This window comes from Diadema antillarum, unplaced genomic scaffold, assembly GCF_040938485.1.
Source record: "Diadema antillarum isolate AM-2024a unplaced genomic scaffold, OU_Dant_1.0 seq00000375_RagTag, whole genome shotgun sequence".
NCBI lineage: Eukaryota > Metazoa > Echinodermata > Echinoidea > Diadematoida > Diadematidae > Diadema > Diadema antillarum.
This window is the reverse complement of record NW_027271374.1, coordinates 1,034,498-1,049,246: the sequence shown is the minus strand read 5'-3', so window position 1 is coordinate 1,049,246 and position 14,749 is coordinate 1,034,498. Positions and strand designations below refer to the sequence as shown.

Here is a 14,749-nt window from a genome sequence, read left to right as displayed (position 1 = left end):
GGTCAAATTTGGTGTGTATGATGGTCTTTAAGTGTAGTTATGCAAAATGTCCCTTGTGTTTGTATCAGACAATGCATTGCCATGGTAACCACACTTTTTACCCAAACCTTGTGGAACTCAGTGTCAACTCTGTAACCGTACAGTAAACTAAAATTATTCTGTTTCCAATTCGACAAGTGCACAAACTTAGTATTAACGTCATTGCCCTCATGACATCACATACTATAAAGCAACACTAGGGGCGGGGGTATTAATCACCTTCAGTGATAATTCTAGTTTGATTTACTTTTAGGTGTATACAGAGGGAGAGCAAAACAGGGAGAAACAGTTTGTGAATGATTGCATTAAAGAGAGTCAAGTTGAACCTGAAGAGGGCATGGGCTTGGTTGCAGTAAGAGGGATGGGGAAACAGTGGCCAACCTGGAGATGTATTGCAGAAAAGAGAAATAGATCATATAAAAAAAAAAAAGAGGAAACAGAATTACACTATATTTAATGAAGGAATATGGGGAGGAACCAGTAGCTAGTTTCAGAAGTTGTTCTACCTATATGTATCTCTTTCTGTCTGTATTCATGTCTGTCTAACTATCAATCGTCTATCTACAGTCAAACCTGCCTTAGCGGCCACCTGTCTATAGCGGCTACCTGGCGATTGTGGTTACTAAAAAAAAAAAAAAAAATCCCCCCAGAGGAAAGCTATGTTAAAGACCCTGTCTATAGTGGCCACCTGTTATTAATTGCCCCTTTTTATGCCTCCGCCACGAAGTGGTGCCGGAGGCATTATGTTTTCGGGTTGTCCGTCCGTCCGTCCGTCCGTCCGTCCGTCCTTCCATCCGTCCGTCCGTCCGTCCGTCCTTCGGTCCGTCCGTCCTTCCGTCCGTCCGTAATGAATTTTGTGGACAGGGTAACTACCAAAACCTTTTGAGGTATCCTAATGAAACTTGGCATGTATGTGTATTAGGGGGTGAAGTTGTGCCTATCAACTTTTGGGTGCACATGCTCAAGGTCAAAGGTCAAAAGGTCAAGGTCAAATGATTAAAATTTCACTATTTCCCCCATATCTATGCAATGCCTAAAGATATTTTCATGAAACTTAGTGTATACATGTATTACCCAATTAAGATTCTCTGGTGAAAGTTTGGGGTCATGAGGTCAAAAGGTCAAAGGTCAAAAGGTCAAGTAAAGTGTTAAAATTTTACTTTTTTCTCTGTATCTTGGAAATTGTTCAAGGTATCTTCATGAAACATAGTATATATGCATGTACTGACTGGCAGTGGTTATCTAGGGAATTCAGGGTTCATTGGGTCAAAGGTCAGGGGTCAAAGGTCAAGGCAATACTTCAAAATTTTACTATTTTCCTTATATTTATGCAATGCCAGCAGGATTATTTTGTTTAACTTGATGTATGCATGTATAACCCAATAGAAATTATCTGGGATTTTTTTTTTTTGCCAAGAAGGTCAAAGGTCAAAAGGTCAAAGTGAAAGTGCTGAACTTACTTCTTTCTCCATATCTCGGAAGTGGCTCAAGTTATCTTGAAACTTAGTACATATTTATGTATGTTCTGCCTGACAGTGATTCTCTTATAAATCAAAGGCCAGATGAAAATGATAACAATTTACTGTTCAATACAGAAATTGCACTTTTTCTCCATACATGGTACCTTGAAAATTACTCGGTGCATAAACTTATGAAAGGGTCAAAGTCAAGTTAAAGTTCTTAAATCCCCAAATACATGCTCTCCTCCAATTCATCCAATTAAACATACACGTGTAGGTCAAGGAAGGTAAACATTCAATACATTTGTGACAAACATGTCATTTTGATATTTTGCCAATTTTGTTAAAATGTAATCACACATTGTCCACATGTACTACAGACCCATTAGGAGAATCATGCATTATGGCGGAGGCATACCAGTCGCCATAGCGACATTTCTAGTTTTTCATCTACCTTGGGTGGCCACAAGAGACATCTATCTATCTTTCTATGTGTATATCTATCTGACCCTCTAAGCCACCCGAGTGCATGTGTACATGTGCATACACTAATGCACACTCGCAGTTACTACTGACAAAAAAAAAAATGAATTAGATGTGAATAGAAAAGGAAGGGTGGATACTTATGAAATAAAGCTGACATATGCAATCCCTCTCCCCCTAGATTCATCCCTTCATGTATGATGGCATCCTTCACCTGGCCGTCGCCAACAGACTGGACACGGCCGGCCGCACCTTCCTCGTGGAGTCCGCCATCTGGGGAAACTTCGTCAAGGAAGTGGTCATCACCACATCCGCAGCGGCGGATGTCTCGGTGGCGGAATTTCACGGGCAGTACTTTGTCGCGTTTGCCAACGAATTTGAGGGCCAGTTGGAATGGGAGGATTATGACGTCCCAATTACTGTTTACAGGTAGGCAAAAAAGTAATTATGTTATGATTATGATTATGTTTATACATTTCTGTGGTCCTCACTGTGCAGATATACTTTAAAAGCCCTCTTATACAAGTAACCGGTCACAGTGTCACTCTATGCCACAGATTTTAAGGGTGAATAAACTGCAGAATAAGTTGATTTGGCAGAAAAAATGTGAAATTTCAGTATCATAAGTATCTTAATGTGTGTTCAGTTATTGAAAGTTTGATATCTTAACTGCTGGATATGCTATATATTTCGCGAGGTTCTAATTTTCATGAATTTTGCGAGTCAGTTGCTATTTGCAAGTTTAACAACACGCGTAAATATTAACTCTGATCCCAATGTGAATGCAACGTTCACACATGCACACATACACTTCTCCGTGCATTACTGTAATCCATGATCGTGAAATTAACCACTTTTGGTACCTTTGGTAAGTCCCAATTTGCCAATAGTTGGACTTGCTAAATATATGGCATATTTATGAATTTGAATATTCAGTACCTGTTGTCGAAACTTCAAATCCTGAAAGTTGTTGTGTAAGTGGAAACTTGTTCTTTTTATACCACGGTAATTGGAAACATGTTTCTAAGATGATTTCAAGCTGATATGAAATATAATCAGTGTTCAAGATCGAGCAAAGTCTGCAACTGAGAGCTACCACATCATGTGTATCCCCCTCTCCCCCCCCCCCCCCCCAAAAAAAAAAAGAGAAAAAGGACTTGAGCTTGTCGCCATTTTGCCATTGTTCATTCTCAGCAGCTTGTCATCATCCAAAGCTGTCACCACTTTCTTCCTCCTTCCACCACACACAGGTATGTGTACAATGCCGAGGGAGAGTCCACCGTGGATCTCCAGCAGGAGATCCCGGCCTTCCGGGTCCAGTCCCTGGACTTCTTCACCGTCCACGACCAGCTCTTCCTCGTCGTCGTCAACAAGACCAACTCGGTGACCATCTTCAGATACGCGGGCATGGAGATGTTTAAGGTCATCCACACTATTCCTCTGGAAGGTAGGAATATCGAGAACTGGATGGTGGCAGAGAGGTTGTTTATGCTGTTGGTCATTACTCACTCGGTCCCTTGGGCTGCTGATGAATAGTATCTGCAGTAATAGTAGTTACATCGATAACCAAACCCTCAGTAAATATTGTAGACAAATGATTATCATTGTAGTAAAGTCAAAATACTGTGAGTTAGGGATGCATACAGTTCACTCTCGTTATAATGAACATACACTGTAGTTGTAACGAAATTCTTTATGCAAGGAAGTAAAAATTTAGGTTCCCAAATTATCATCTATTATATATTTGTATACTTCCTGTTTGGCTATAATGAAATTTCGATGTAACAAAAGAAAACTAGTGGTCTCGAGGACTTTGTTATAATAGAAGTTGTCTGCATATCAAAAAAGTCTTTGGAAATGTCATTAGCTGCCTCAGTTTTAAAGATAATATAAAGTTTTGGTACCTTAAAAGTTTCCCTCAATTTCCTTGTCTTAGTTTGTGTTTCGGGTTAAAGTTCCTTTCATGTAACTAACACTGTGAGACTTACTCGCCCCAAAGTGCTCTCATGTCTTAGTAATCATGCAGTAATGGTTTCGTACCAAAGCTGCCGCTGTACGGCGGCGAGGTAGTGCACGTATTTTACGAAACTATTATTGCATGATAACTGCAACCAGCAGCGTGCAGCCCCATACGCATAGCTACGTGTAACTGCGACCAGCAGCCCCATACGCATAGCTAAATGGGCTTTCGCATTGTAGCATTCAGGATCATGACAGATTTAGTATCGCGGGTAAATATCAACTTAAAATCCAAAAATTTCTTCAATTTGAAGACTTACCAGTTAAGTTGAAGTATTGAAAACAGGCTTCGGGCAACGTTTGGTTTTGCCAATAGTCCCTTTCTGTTCAAATTGATGACTGAATGTGACTCGGTCGAGAAGACCTTGGGAGAGCTACACTGAATTGACGGCCAGCGCATGCGCACACAGACATCTTATCCGTTCATGGATTTTGTGCACATTTGATGTGTTCGCATGCGCTGGCCGTAGTATTCGGTGTATAGTAGCTCTCCCAAGGTCCTCTCGACCGAGTCACATTCAGTCATCAATTCGAACAGAAAGGGACTATTGGCAGAACCAAACGTTACCCGAAGCCTGTTTTCAATATTTCAACTTAATAGGTAAGTCTTCAAATTGAAGAAATTTTTTGATTTTAAGTTGATATTTACCCGTGATACTAAATCTGTCATGATCCTGAATGCTACAATGCGAAGCCCCATTAGGCTATGCGTATGGGGCTGCTGGTCACTATGCGTATGGGGCTGCTGGTCGCAGTTAATTACATGATTACGAAGACATGAGAGCACTTTGGGGCGAGTAAGTCTCACAGTGTTAGTTATATGAAAGGTACTTTAACCTGAAACACAAACTAAGACAAGCAAATTCAGGGAAATTTTTGAGGTACCAAAACTTTATATTATCTTTAAGTAGATAAAATTACAATGAAGTAAAGTTAAAGGGAAGCAGTCCTGAGATTTTCACTGTACTGATAATTAAGAAGAGTAAAAAGTATAAACTTTCACCAATTTATACGCTTGGACATCAAAAATTGTCTCCGTACGCGATTTTTGAAAAATAATTCCTGCAAGCGATCGTGAAAGAGCCGGCAAAAAGATGCTACGTAGTGCATGCCCTACTCACCAAGTTGACAGCCCTGCCTCTAAAAACCAATTTAAGTGTTCAAATGATTAGTTGCAATTTTATCATATAATGTGAAAGTTTGTGGTTTTATAATTTCAAACAAAATATTTCAAGCTTAGATATATATAATTTACGAAAAATTAATATTGTAAACATAAATTTATATGTATTTTTAAACCAAATATACCATGAACTTGACATCAAATAGGCACGGTCGTTTTCTAGCTTCCGTCCGTGTTGCATACTTCTTAGCGTAGAAACCACTCTCGCGCGCAAATCCTTACCATACCAATGTATACATACACAGTACACTCGACTCCGTCCAGTCGATTTTGGCATTCAAACCGGAGATAACCTGTGCATGAGAGAGTCGAATTCTTCAAAGAAAATATTGTTTGTATCTCAATATTTCTGTAAGTAGTCAGATAATCGCCTTTCCTCGAAAAAAAAAAAATATGACGTGAGCCGGGAAGGGTAAACACAGGGGGTCGTAGGGATATGATTTCGCTCCACTTTGCCGTGCATGTCCAGTCGGCACTGGCAGCAGCTAGCTCAGTGGCACTGTACTGCAGTCCAACCCCGGCTGCAGGCCCACGGTAAATTAAACATAGCTAGCCACTTTCCTTACCTCTCTACGCTTTTTTCCCTCGGTTCTCTTCGAAGTCGATGCTCGAGGTGTTTCTGTTTTATAACTCATGTGAGCAAATGGTCAGGATTGCATCTGGTTTCAGGAGTTTTCTCGGTTTATAACCGAGGGCCACAGCCTGCCGGTCCACGTAAAAACATCGCTTCACAAATTGTCCACGCACAGGTAGGTCACAACACGATTTCGAGATTTTGTAGGCCCTAAGTTTCTTATGTTCGGCATCGTTGTACCGATATTTCCCAGCCATACAGCTCACCTTTCACGATACTTTTGTTGGTCTGGGACGGAAAAAAGGATTTTCCTGGGAAATTTTCTGCACGATTCGAGCAAAACTACTGATGTAAGATAGCCTGACCAGACGACGCTGAATGCGGTCGCCCCTGTAGTGTACTAGCAGGCCTGTGTAGAATCGTTTCTACCTACAAATATGTACACTCTGTACGTACTATAGAACATGCATGAGCGGCGACAGGTAGGGCTGCAGCTGCGCTTGAGACTGGAAAAGTGCGAAGGGCAAACCGCGTACGGGGTGCGTACGCGTATCTACCGTAGATCTATCATCTAGTTGTACCGTCCACACGTGCGAATATAATACACAATACATACACACACACACACAAACACACACACACACACACACACACACACACACACACACAACGTAGAAACAATGTCAAATACGAGTCGGAGTAGCCACCGACGTCTTCATGCATCCGGGTAAACTAGGGAGCGTACGGATAACGAGCAGAACACGGCTGGGAAGAGTTGTGCATCGACGACGTATGACTCTCCGCCAAGACTTGCTCATTAGCATATTCACCATGCAGAGTCACACTTTTTCAACCAAAATGTACGAGCTTATTTGGTGATTTTAAAGTTTGTTTTTGGTGAAAGTAGTTCATTGGAGGTACCAGCAACAACATATTTTTTTTAATTTCGTGAGGACTGTGTCCCTTTAAGTAATAATCAAATTGTAACCAAGACGTAGCATTTGATGTACCACAATATGTCATTTTAGTACTGCCTTGTAAATAAACCGTACAAACCCTACATATAAAAATTATCTTTCAAGTTGAAATAGAGAGACAGTTGTTCAAATACAGTTCTGCTGTAACATCTACGACACAGTTGTGATGAATAGTCATCTGGTTAGCATGTTCATGCCTGTGTCATTTTATGTCCCGAATCACGTACTGATGTGATACTTTGATTGAAGCACTGTATACCATAGTTCCTAATCTATGGCTAGTAGAGTTAACACAAACTGATCTGTGGTATCTTTCCATGTGCCAATATAGGTGACTGTAGTTTTGCATACCAAAAGTTTGTGATTTCTGGGCATTTTTTCATTCTCAGAAAGTTTTTTTGGCTTCTTCATGCATGCATCTGAACTATCCCCCCCCCCCCCACCCCCCAAAAAATGCACAGGAGCAGCAAACTTGGCCCTGTATCCCTTCAAGAATGACCCCGAGAAGATCCACATAGCGGCCATGGCGTACGGAGAGCATCCCGTATTGTTCCCCGGTAATCCAGTCACTACCAGAGACATGGACTCTGTTATTCTGCAACTCTACTTCCAAGGTAAGTAACAATTTTTAATACTAGCGATCACTTGAAATCTTTACTGTAGGAAAAAAAAAATGGCGTGCAGATCAACCTGTTTCCTTCATCTGCAGTGCACTTAACATCTTACTTGTAATCTTACTGTGAACAGGAACTTCAATCAATTTTAAGAGAGTAGACCTCCTCGGCCGTCCTTCCACAGGAGAATTAGAAAGTCCACCAGTATCTGGCCATTAATGTCCATATACTGTAAAACCATAAATTTTGGCGGCATGAAATTTTCACAAATTGAAGCCGATGGCATTTTTTGCAACCTGAAATTTTTGCAAATTGCCATTGGCACTCAATGCATAGTGTAGACAACAACTTTCACATGCATTTTAATTTTGTGAATCTTGGCTCCCACCGAAATGCAAAAAAAATTTCTTGCATGGGAAAATGTCTGGTTTTACAATATCAGTGTTCCCAATGGGGTTTTTGAATCTAGACATGTAAGAGGAAAGACATACTTCCTGAGCGTAGATTGCCAGAGACGAATTTTGATCACATATTTTGGAAATTCTACAGTGACAGTAAAGTATTCCATTATATTTCCAGGTTCTGTTTTCTTGGGTACTTTCACTGAATCACTGCAAAACTTTTGTGGAGACAAGAAGATATTAGAAATTTAGGACAAAGCTGTTCAGATCATTCTTTCTGTTCACGTTCAAAATCATTGCAAGCTACAACTTACTAAAACTGATGCTTGAACAAAACATAACTAATAAAACAACTGAGCCTGCACAACATACAGAGCAATGAGAAATAATATGCATTGTGAAAACAGGACTACAAACACACCAGAAAAATGTGCATAGATTCACACAAAGGCTTTAGAAATAATTTTGCTCACCCCCCCCCCCCCCCCCACCTAAAAAAAGAGAGCATTTTTCTCTTTGATAGAGCACTCAAAGGTCCGTACAGTAGCACTTCAAGGATTTCAATCATTCTGTGTTTCTCCCCTGCAGGTTTCCAAACAGACACCATTGGCTGCAGCAGTGATGACCCGCTTTGAAACTGGGCTCTCTGGAACATTTTAGAGCTCTGTTGTTTTTTTTCTTTTTTTCCCCCATGGAACAATCAGTAATAATATATTTAATGATAGTCAACTTCTGACGTCAGAAGAGATTTACAAACCTGTAGATACAGAGATTTTTCTAAGAACTTGAAAAGTTTTGTGTGTGTCAGGTTCATCAGGTTACGTGTAGCTGTACATGGAATGTTTTAAGTGCAATTTGACTGATCATCCATAAATGCTTAAAGTTCTCATGAAAGGGGTTTGGATTTAGATGAGAGAAGTCAGCCATAAAAAAGAGAGAAAAAGTATATTATGTCTACATCTGTTTTATGTTAATTCTTTGTATTGCGTCTGATATATTTCTTTATATACGTTTCTTTGAAAAAGTTTTAGATGTGTTCTGTCTAAATGAGATAATTAAGTTTATATAATCCACCATGTACTCCTGCAATTTTGCATGCAGATCCAAATTCATATCACTAAATGTAAAAGCTGGTTTTTTTTTCTCATGAGGGTTTAGATTTCGCCAATTTTGAGAGTGACTGTCGGCCTACGAATGGAAAGACATGCAAAAATATCGCATATGGACAGGCATCAGTGCACTTACAATAGCCTCTGTCATATTGCAAGAGCAACAGCCCATGAAAATGTCTTTGACCTCCTCATCCACGAAAATATCTGTACACACACACACAAAAGAGCTTCTACAATAAAGGACACAGAGTGTTGTCATCATTTTATTTATTTTTTTACTTTTCCAAAGCTGTCTTGAGAAGCAAAAAGTTGATTCTACATCCCTTTCTGTACATGACCAATTACTGTACACACCATATATTTTGTGTGGTTTTTATTTTCACAAATTTGGCAAGTTGGGTCCCATTGGCGAATTGTACAACACATGGAAATATCAACTCATATCTCAACATGAATGCGACATGCTAGCATCCATTTCTCTATCTCTGTATTCCATGATTGAGAATCTAACCATCCAAGAAATTGTTGGAAAGTCCAGATTCATGAAAACTAGACTACCTAGATACATGACGCAATAATACCATATTTCCCCCAAAAAAATTACAACGGTACCCTCTGCAATAATAACTTTAAAAATTGTGAATCAATCCAAAGACAATTTCAGGGTATGAAACTATAACTCATTGCCCACATCTTAGATGAAACCCCATTCAGTTTGCTGCAGTGGTCAAAGAGAAATGAGGATTTTTGTAGAGCATGTCAGGAATCCCTTCCCTCCAAGTTCTGTCTATTGTGTTTACACATTGATAAGCAATTCCAAGAGCATCCAAGTAATAAACTTTGAAGAATCAGACTCAACAATCCCCATTTCTCTGTGACCACTTAACCAAATTGAATGGGGTTTTCTGCAAAATGGAGCTAAGATGTTCTATTTTAAGACCCTAAAGTAGCATTTAGACGGTTTAATCATATTGGGTGTTATCAATGCAAAAATCTGATTGTAATTTTTTGGGGTACATACTGTACAGTATTGAGTACTTCCTCTGTCTGTCTCGGACTTTATTTTGCTGTGGTTTTGACCACACAGTGTAACCCTCTCGACCAAGATCACATTGGATTAGGATCTGATCTAGTCATTGTAAGGATCAAGATTGTCAAAATGGTAGTCTCGCAGATAGGGCTAGTACTGTTGATTGTCAAAGGTGAAAGCAAAATTAAGTAGAAAGCAGTAAACACCCTCTTAAATGCTTATCATGTTGGACATGTCAAAAATTAATTCTCATGAGAAAGTATTTGATGTTGATATCAATTAATGGAAGTGATGAAAGCTAACGCAATATATGTTAGAATCACACCCTCCCCCATATCCATAAGCCCCGACCCTAGCTCCCCCCCCCCCCCCCCCCCCACTAAAAGGGGGGAAAAAAAGAGATGGAAGCTACAGTTGTAACTAGATTGCATTCCACAAGCTGAGCCAAGCTGAAATGAAGCTAAAGAATACACTGCCATTATCAGTGCATTCTGGCATACCAAATTCGTGGAAACTGTATTGTCAAACATCCAGACAATTGAAAATACCAGTTGTATCAGAAGAGTACCAGGTACCCTTTGTGTGTTGTTGTTCACTGTACACATATGTATTTGTTGCCCAAGGCTGTGCACATTTGCTGACAAATAAAAATGATAAAACAGGAATTTGAATCTAAGGCAGTCTGTGATGAATGTATGAAAGAGTGAGGCATGGGAATAAGATTGAGAGAAAGAGAGAATAGGTGTTTGGGTTACAGAGAATGCCGGAGCGAGAAACGGGGAAAGGCTTGTGTATGTGTTCTGAACAGAGTATATGATTGATGATGTTAGCGAATGTGTATTGTGTAGCAGAGGGTAATGCAAGAAGGAGACAGCTTCTGTAAGCGTCATAATGTCTGAAATGCCCAAATCATTTGCATATAATAGCACATGCCATGGAGGATACATTGGGATATATACGCTCCTTCCACCATCATGCTAACACACACAAATGCACATACAGAAATACACACAGACATACACACCCACTCAAATTTACTTTCAGTGTTGAAGGACTCATTACCCATAGTCTATATATTCCAGTAGTTCTTAAATTTGCTGTAGCTGCATGCAATATTCATTACTCGAAATCTCCTTTGCCTTGGACACACACTCCATGATACTGATAATGTGCTACATGTACTATAGTAAATGTCATTCATTTCTTCTTTGTAATTATTGATACAGATGTAAAACGCTAATTCTCTGTGGAAAAAGAAGCACAAAATTATGCCCGAACACACAGGGAACGAAACGCACATGCAATGATTTTATATGCACACACACATACCAGTGGCGGATCCAGACGGGGGCACACCAGCATGTGCCCCCTGTTTATTTTTTTTAAACAAAAGAAATAAAAAGAAAAAAATGGGAGGGGGCTTGTACGCTCCCCCCCCCCCCTTAATTTTGTAAAGGTGCCTCCCCTTTACTGAATTCCTGGATCCTCCCCTGCTTATACACATGGGTTGGTTTAAATGATTTTTTTCATTGTCTGAAGACGACAGTTCAAAGGGATGGTACAATTTTAGTTGAGATGAGGATTTGACTTGACAGTTTGAGAGAAACTTACAAGCCATATATGGAATGTTAAAGAGCATATCATTTTCAGAGGCATTCAAAATTTATTTGATGAAAATCAGTTTTGAAATGGCTGAGATATCCAAAAACGAAAGTAAAACGAAGTGATCCTAATAAAAGTTAAGTCCCACCTTTTGATGATGATCGCTTTGTTTTGTATATCTGAGCCATTTCAAAACCAATTTTCATTAAATACAGTGCACTCCAATTATAACAAATACGGTTATAACAAAATTCCAGTTACAGCAAAGTAGAAGTTCAGGACGCAACATTATCCTCTTTATGTTTTTTATTGTTTATTTGTTCGGTTATAACGAAAGAAAACTGTCTTTCCCGAGGACTTGATATAATGGAAGTCCACTGCAAACTTTGAATTCCTCTTAGAATTGTTTGCTCTTTCATATTTTAAAAGAAGTTTCTCATTATCTCACCAAAAAAAAAAAAAGAGTTGGAAACCTGAAGCCCCATCTCAACCAAAACTATGCCATCCCTTCACCCCTCCGAGTGCCACATTATATACAGGGTGCTACATAAGCACTTGCCCGATTGCCCGGGGCAAATAAAAATCAAAGTCGGGCAAGTGTTTTAGAACAATGAGAAAGAATGCTTGCCCGAACTGGGCAAGCAAAATGTTTTGAAGCCACCTTTACTTCCCAACACATATGTAAAAAAGTCTCAATGCAATCCAACACCAACATACTCTACTGAACCAAATTTGTTATACTTTGCACATGTGCTGTTTATTCAAATGATTGTGTTTTATCAAGCCCTTGACTTTTTAAGTGCTTTTCTACATCATTTTCTTATATCTTTGGACTTTCTTTTCGGGCAAGTAAAATTCATGTTTGGGCAAGTGTTCTGCTATACAATTTGAAAATCTGCTTGCCCGTCTGGGCAAGTGGGAAAAAAAAAGTTATATAGCACCCTGATTATATTACCTGCTAAATAGTTTGTTTGTGAAATTCGTGCACATTTGACTCAATGGCACAGAGAAGGTTAAAGAGATTCAGCACACATTTCTCAGTGGCACATCCCACATTATCTCTTATGATAAGACGTAGTGGTAAAGTAAATATGAGATTCTTACGCGAAACTTCTTTTCGTATACGATACTTCTTACAGCTTCTTTTACGGTATCTTTTTGACAAAGACAGCGCACTCTAATTATTTCTCATTGGATGGTCGACTGTAAGTACATAAAAGCTTGAAACAGATTTCTATTTTCAATTGCTCCAACCCTACCACACGGACAGATATTTCAATTCATGTTGGCTCCATTCACATTCCCCTGTCCGTCCATCTTTGCTCTTAGACTTATCCAAATACAAATGGCACTCTCAGTTTAACGAGCTTTACCGTCAATGTGTGTATCCACTTGTTCACGCATGTGGAGTTAAAACGTCAACATTTAACTACCACATCAAAATATGAAATGAGGGGAACGAACAAATAGACAGTCTGTAAATAGAGATGTTGATAAACAGAGTGAATCATCTGACAGAATTCAGAAAGAAGGAGGAAGTTTAATGGGGAAATATACGTGAGAAGAGTCGAAACTGGAAAAATAGAGGCGGTAGGGCCTAATGGTCAATAGTATCAGGTTAGATGGGAAGTTGATGAACTGCCGCGTAACTGGTTCGTCTCTGGACAGCTCGTCCTCGTTTTAGGCGAAGAAAAATGTCGAGGGATTAGCCACTTTTGAATTTACTTTGGGTCTTTTCTTGGCAGAGATTTGTTTTTTCTTTCATGTTACGACAACTTCACAAGTTAATGACACATTTCTTTTTGAATTGTGCAGTGATGTCGAATTTGCTGTGTATCGGGCGACGAGCTCTATCACTGCGACATCATGAAAAATCAAGATTTTGAAGATCAAATCATTGCAGTTGTGTTTGTGCGATTGTAGACGGGGCCTTGAGATATTACGGATTTGATGTGGACATTCAATTTAACCACTATGGAAGTAAGCCTACTTGCACGCTTATGGGCAAGTTCCCATGTGACCGTTGGTTTTAAGGTAGTACAATATTTACGCAATTGATAAAATGATTGTAAAATTTCAAGGAGCATTTAGATTAATTATACATTGTATTCGTATAAAAGTTCCCATGTGACCGTAGGTCTTAAGATAGTACAATACTTACGCAATTGATAAAATGATTGTAAAATTTCAAGGATCATTTAGATTAATTATACATTGTATTCGTATATAAGTTCCCATGTGACCGTTGGTTTTAAGATACAATTGTAGTACAATATTTACGCAATTGATAAAATGATCGTAAAATTTCAAGGAGCATTTAGATTAATTATACATTATATTCGTATATACAGGATATAGACTCGAGAGGAAGGAAGGAAGACAGAGAGCGATAGTAAGAAACTGAAAAGAGAGAAGAGAGAAAGAAATTAATAGAAATGAGAGATAGAGAAACATCCATGAGGTTTCGGAAGTAATCGTGCCATATTTGACAAAATGAAATATTTGCATGTTAATGCAATTTATATATGGAAATCATGATGCCTTAGATACTGCTTAATATTTCTTCATTTTCACTCCAACATAACATAATATTGGCAAACTTACTAATTTTGGTTAACACCAGCAGACTAAACAGTGCCGGTGAGGTCTACAAAATAATATATCGGCCGTATGGACGAAATCAAACGGAGATTCTTGCACCCCAAAAGAAATTGTATCTATACAGCATTATCATTCATTTCTCAAACTGGTAACCTTTTCGGAAGGGGAGGGGGGGGGGGAGAAAATGATGGACGCTCCCCAAGTTACAACAGACTCATAATTGCTTATTCAACTCGCCTAAAATAGTTGGATCAATGCTTAATCATAAAATGCGACCTACTCACAAAAGAGAAGCCCCGTGTTGTTGGAGGGGGCGTTCATTCCTTACAAGCGCGCCCCGTAAACAGCGCTCCTTTTTTCTTTCCGCCACTCTCTTCACACGGGCAGACAACGTTTCAGTAGCGCTGATTTCGCTTCACTGATTCTGTCTTAAGTATCGAAAAGAGGTAAGAGAGAATGTCCTGTTATTGTTTTCTTTTTCTCTGTCGATACAACATAGATACAATTAAGTATTTCATAATTGCCCAGTCGGTTGACGTTCGCCATGGAGTTGTCATAATTATCGTTCAATATCATTGTGGGGGATCCTCTTCTGGCAAATTAGACAGTGCAGTCGCGATATTTTAAGCGAACTATAAAACACACGTATGGTGT

At 39.2% G+C, this 14,749-nt stretch overlaps 1 protein-coding gene across 1 annotated transcript in view; it reads left to right on the top strand.

Moving 5' to 3' along the window:
• LOC139731475 (uncharacterized) overlaps positions 1–8,385 on the top strand; it is a 46,575-nt gene extending 38,190 nt beyond the window's left edge. The window contains exons 30-33 of the mRNA XM_071642359.1: positions 2,164–2,411; positions 3,233–3,429; positions 7,197–7,349; positions 8,339–8,385. Coding sequence (XP_071498460.1) covers positions 2,164–2,411; positions 3,233–3,429; positions 7,197–7,349; positions 8,339–8,385 — 645 coding nt within the window. The remainder of the gene's footprint in view (positions 1–2,163; positions 2,412–3,232; positions 3,430–7,196; positions 7,350–8,338) is intronic.
• Positions 8,386–14,749: the final 6,364 nt, after the last annotated feature.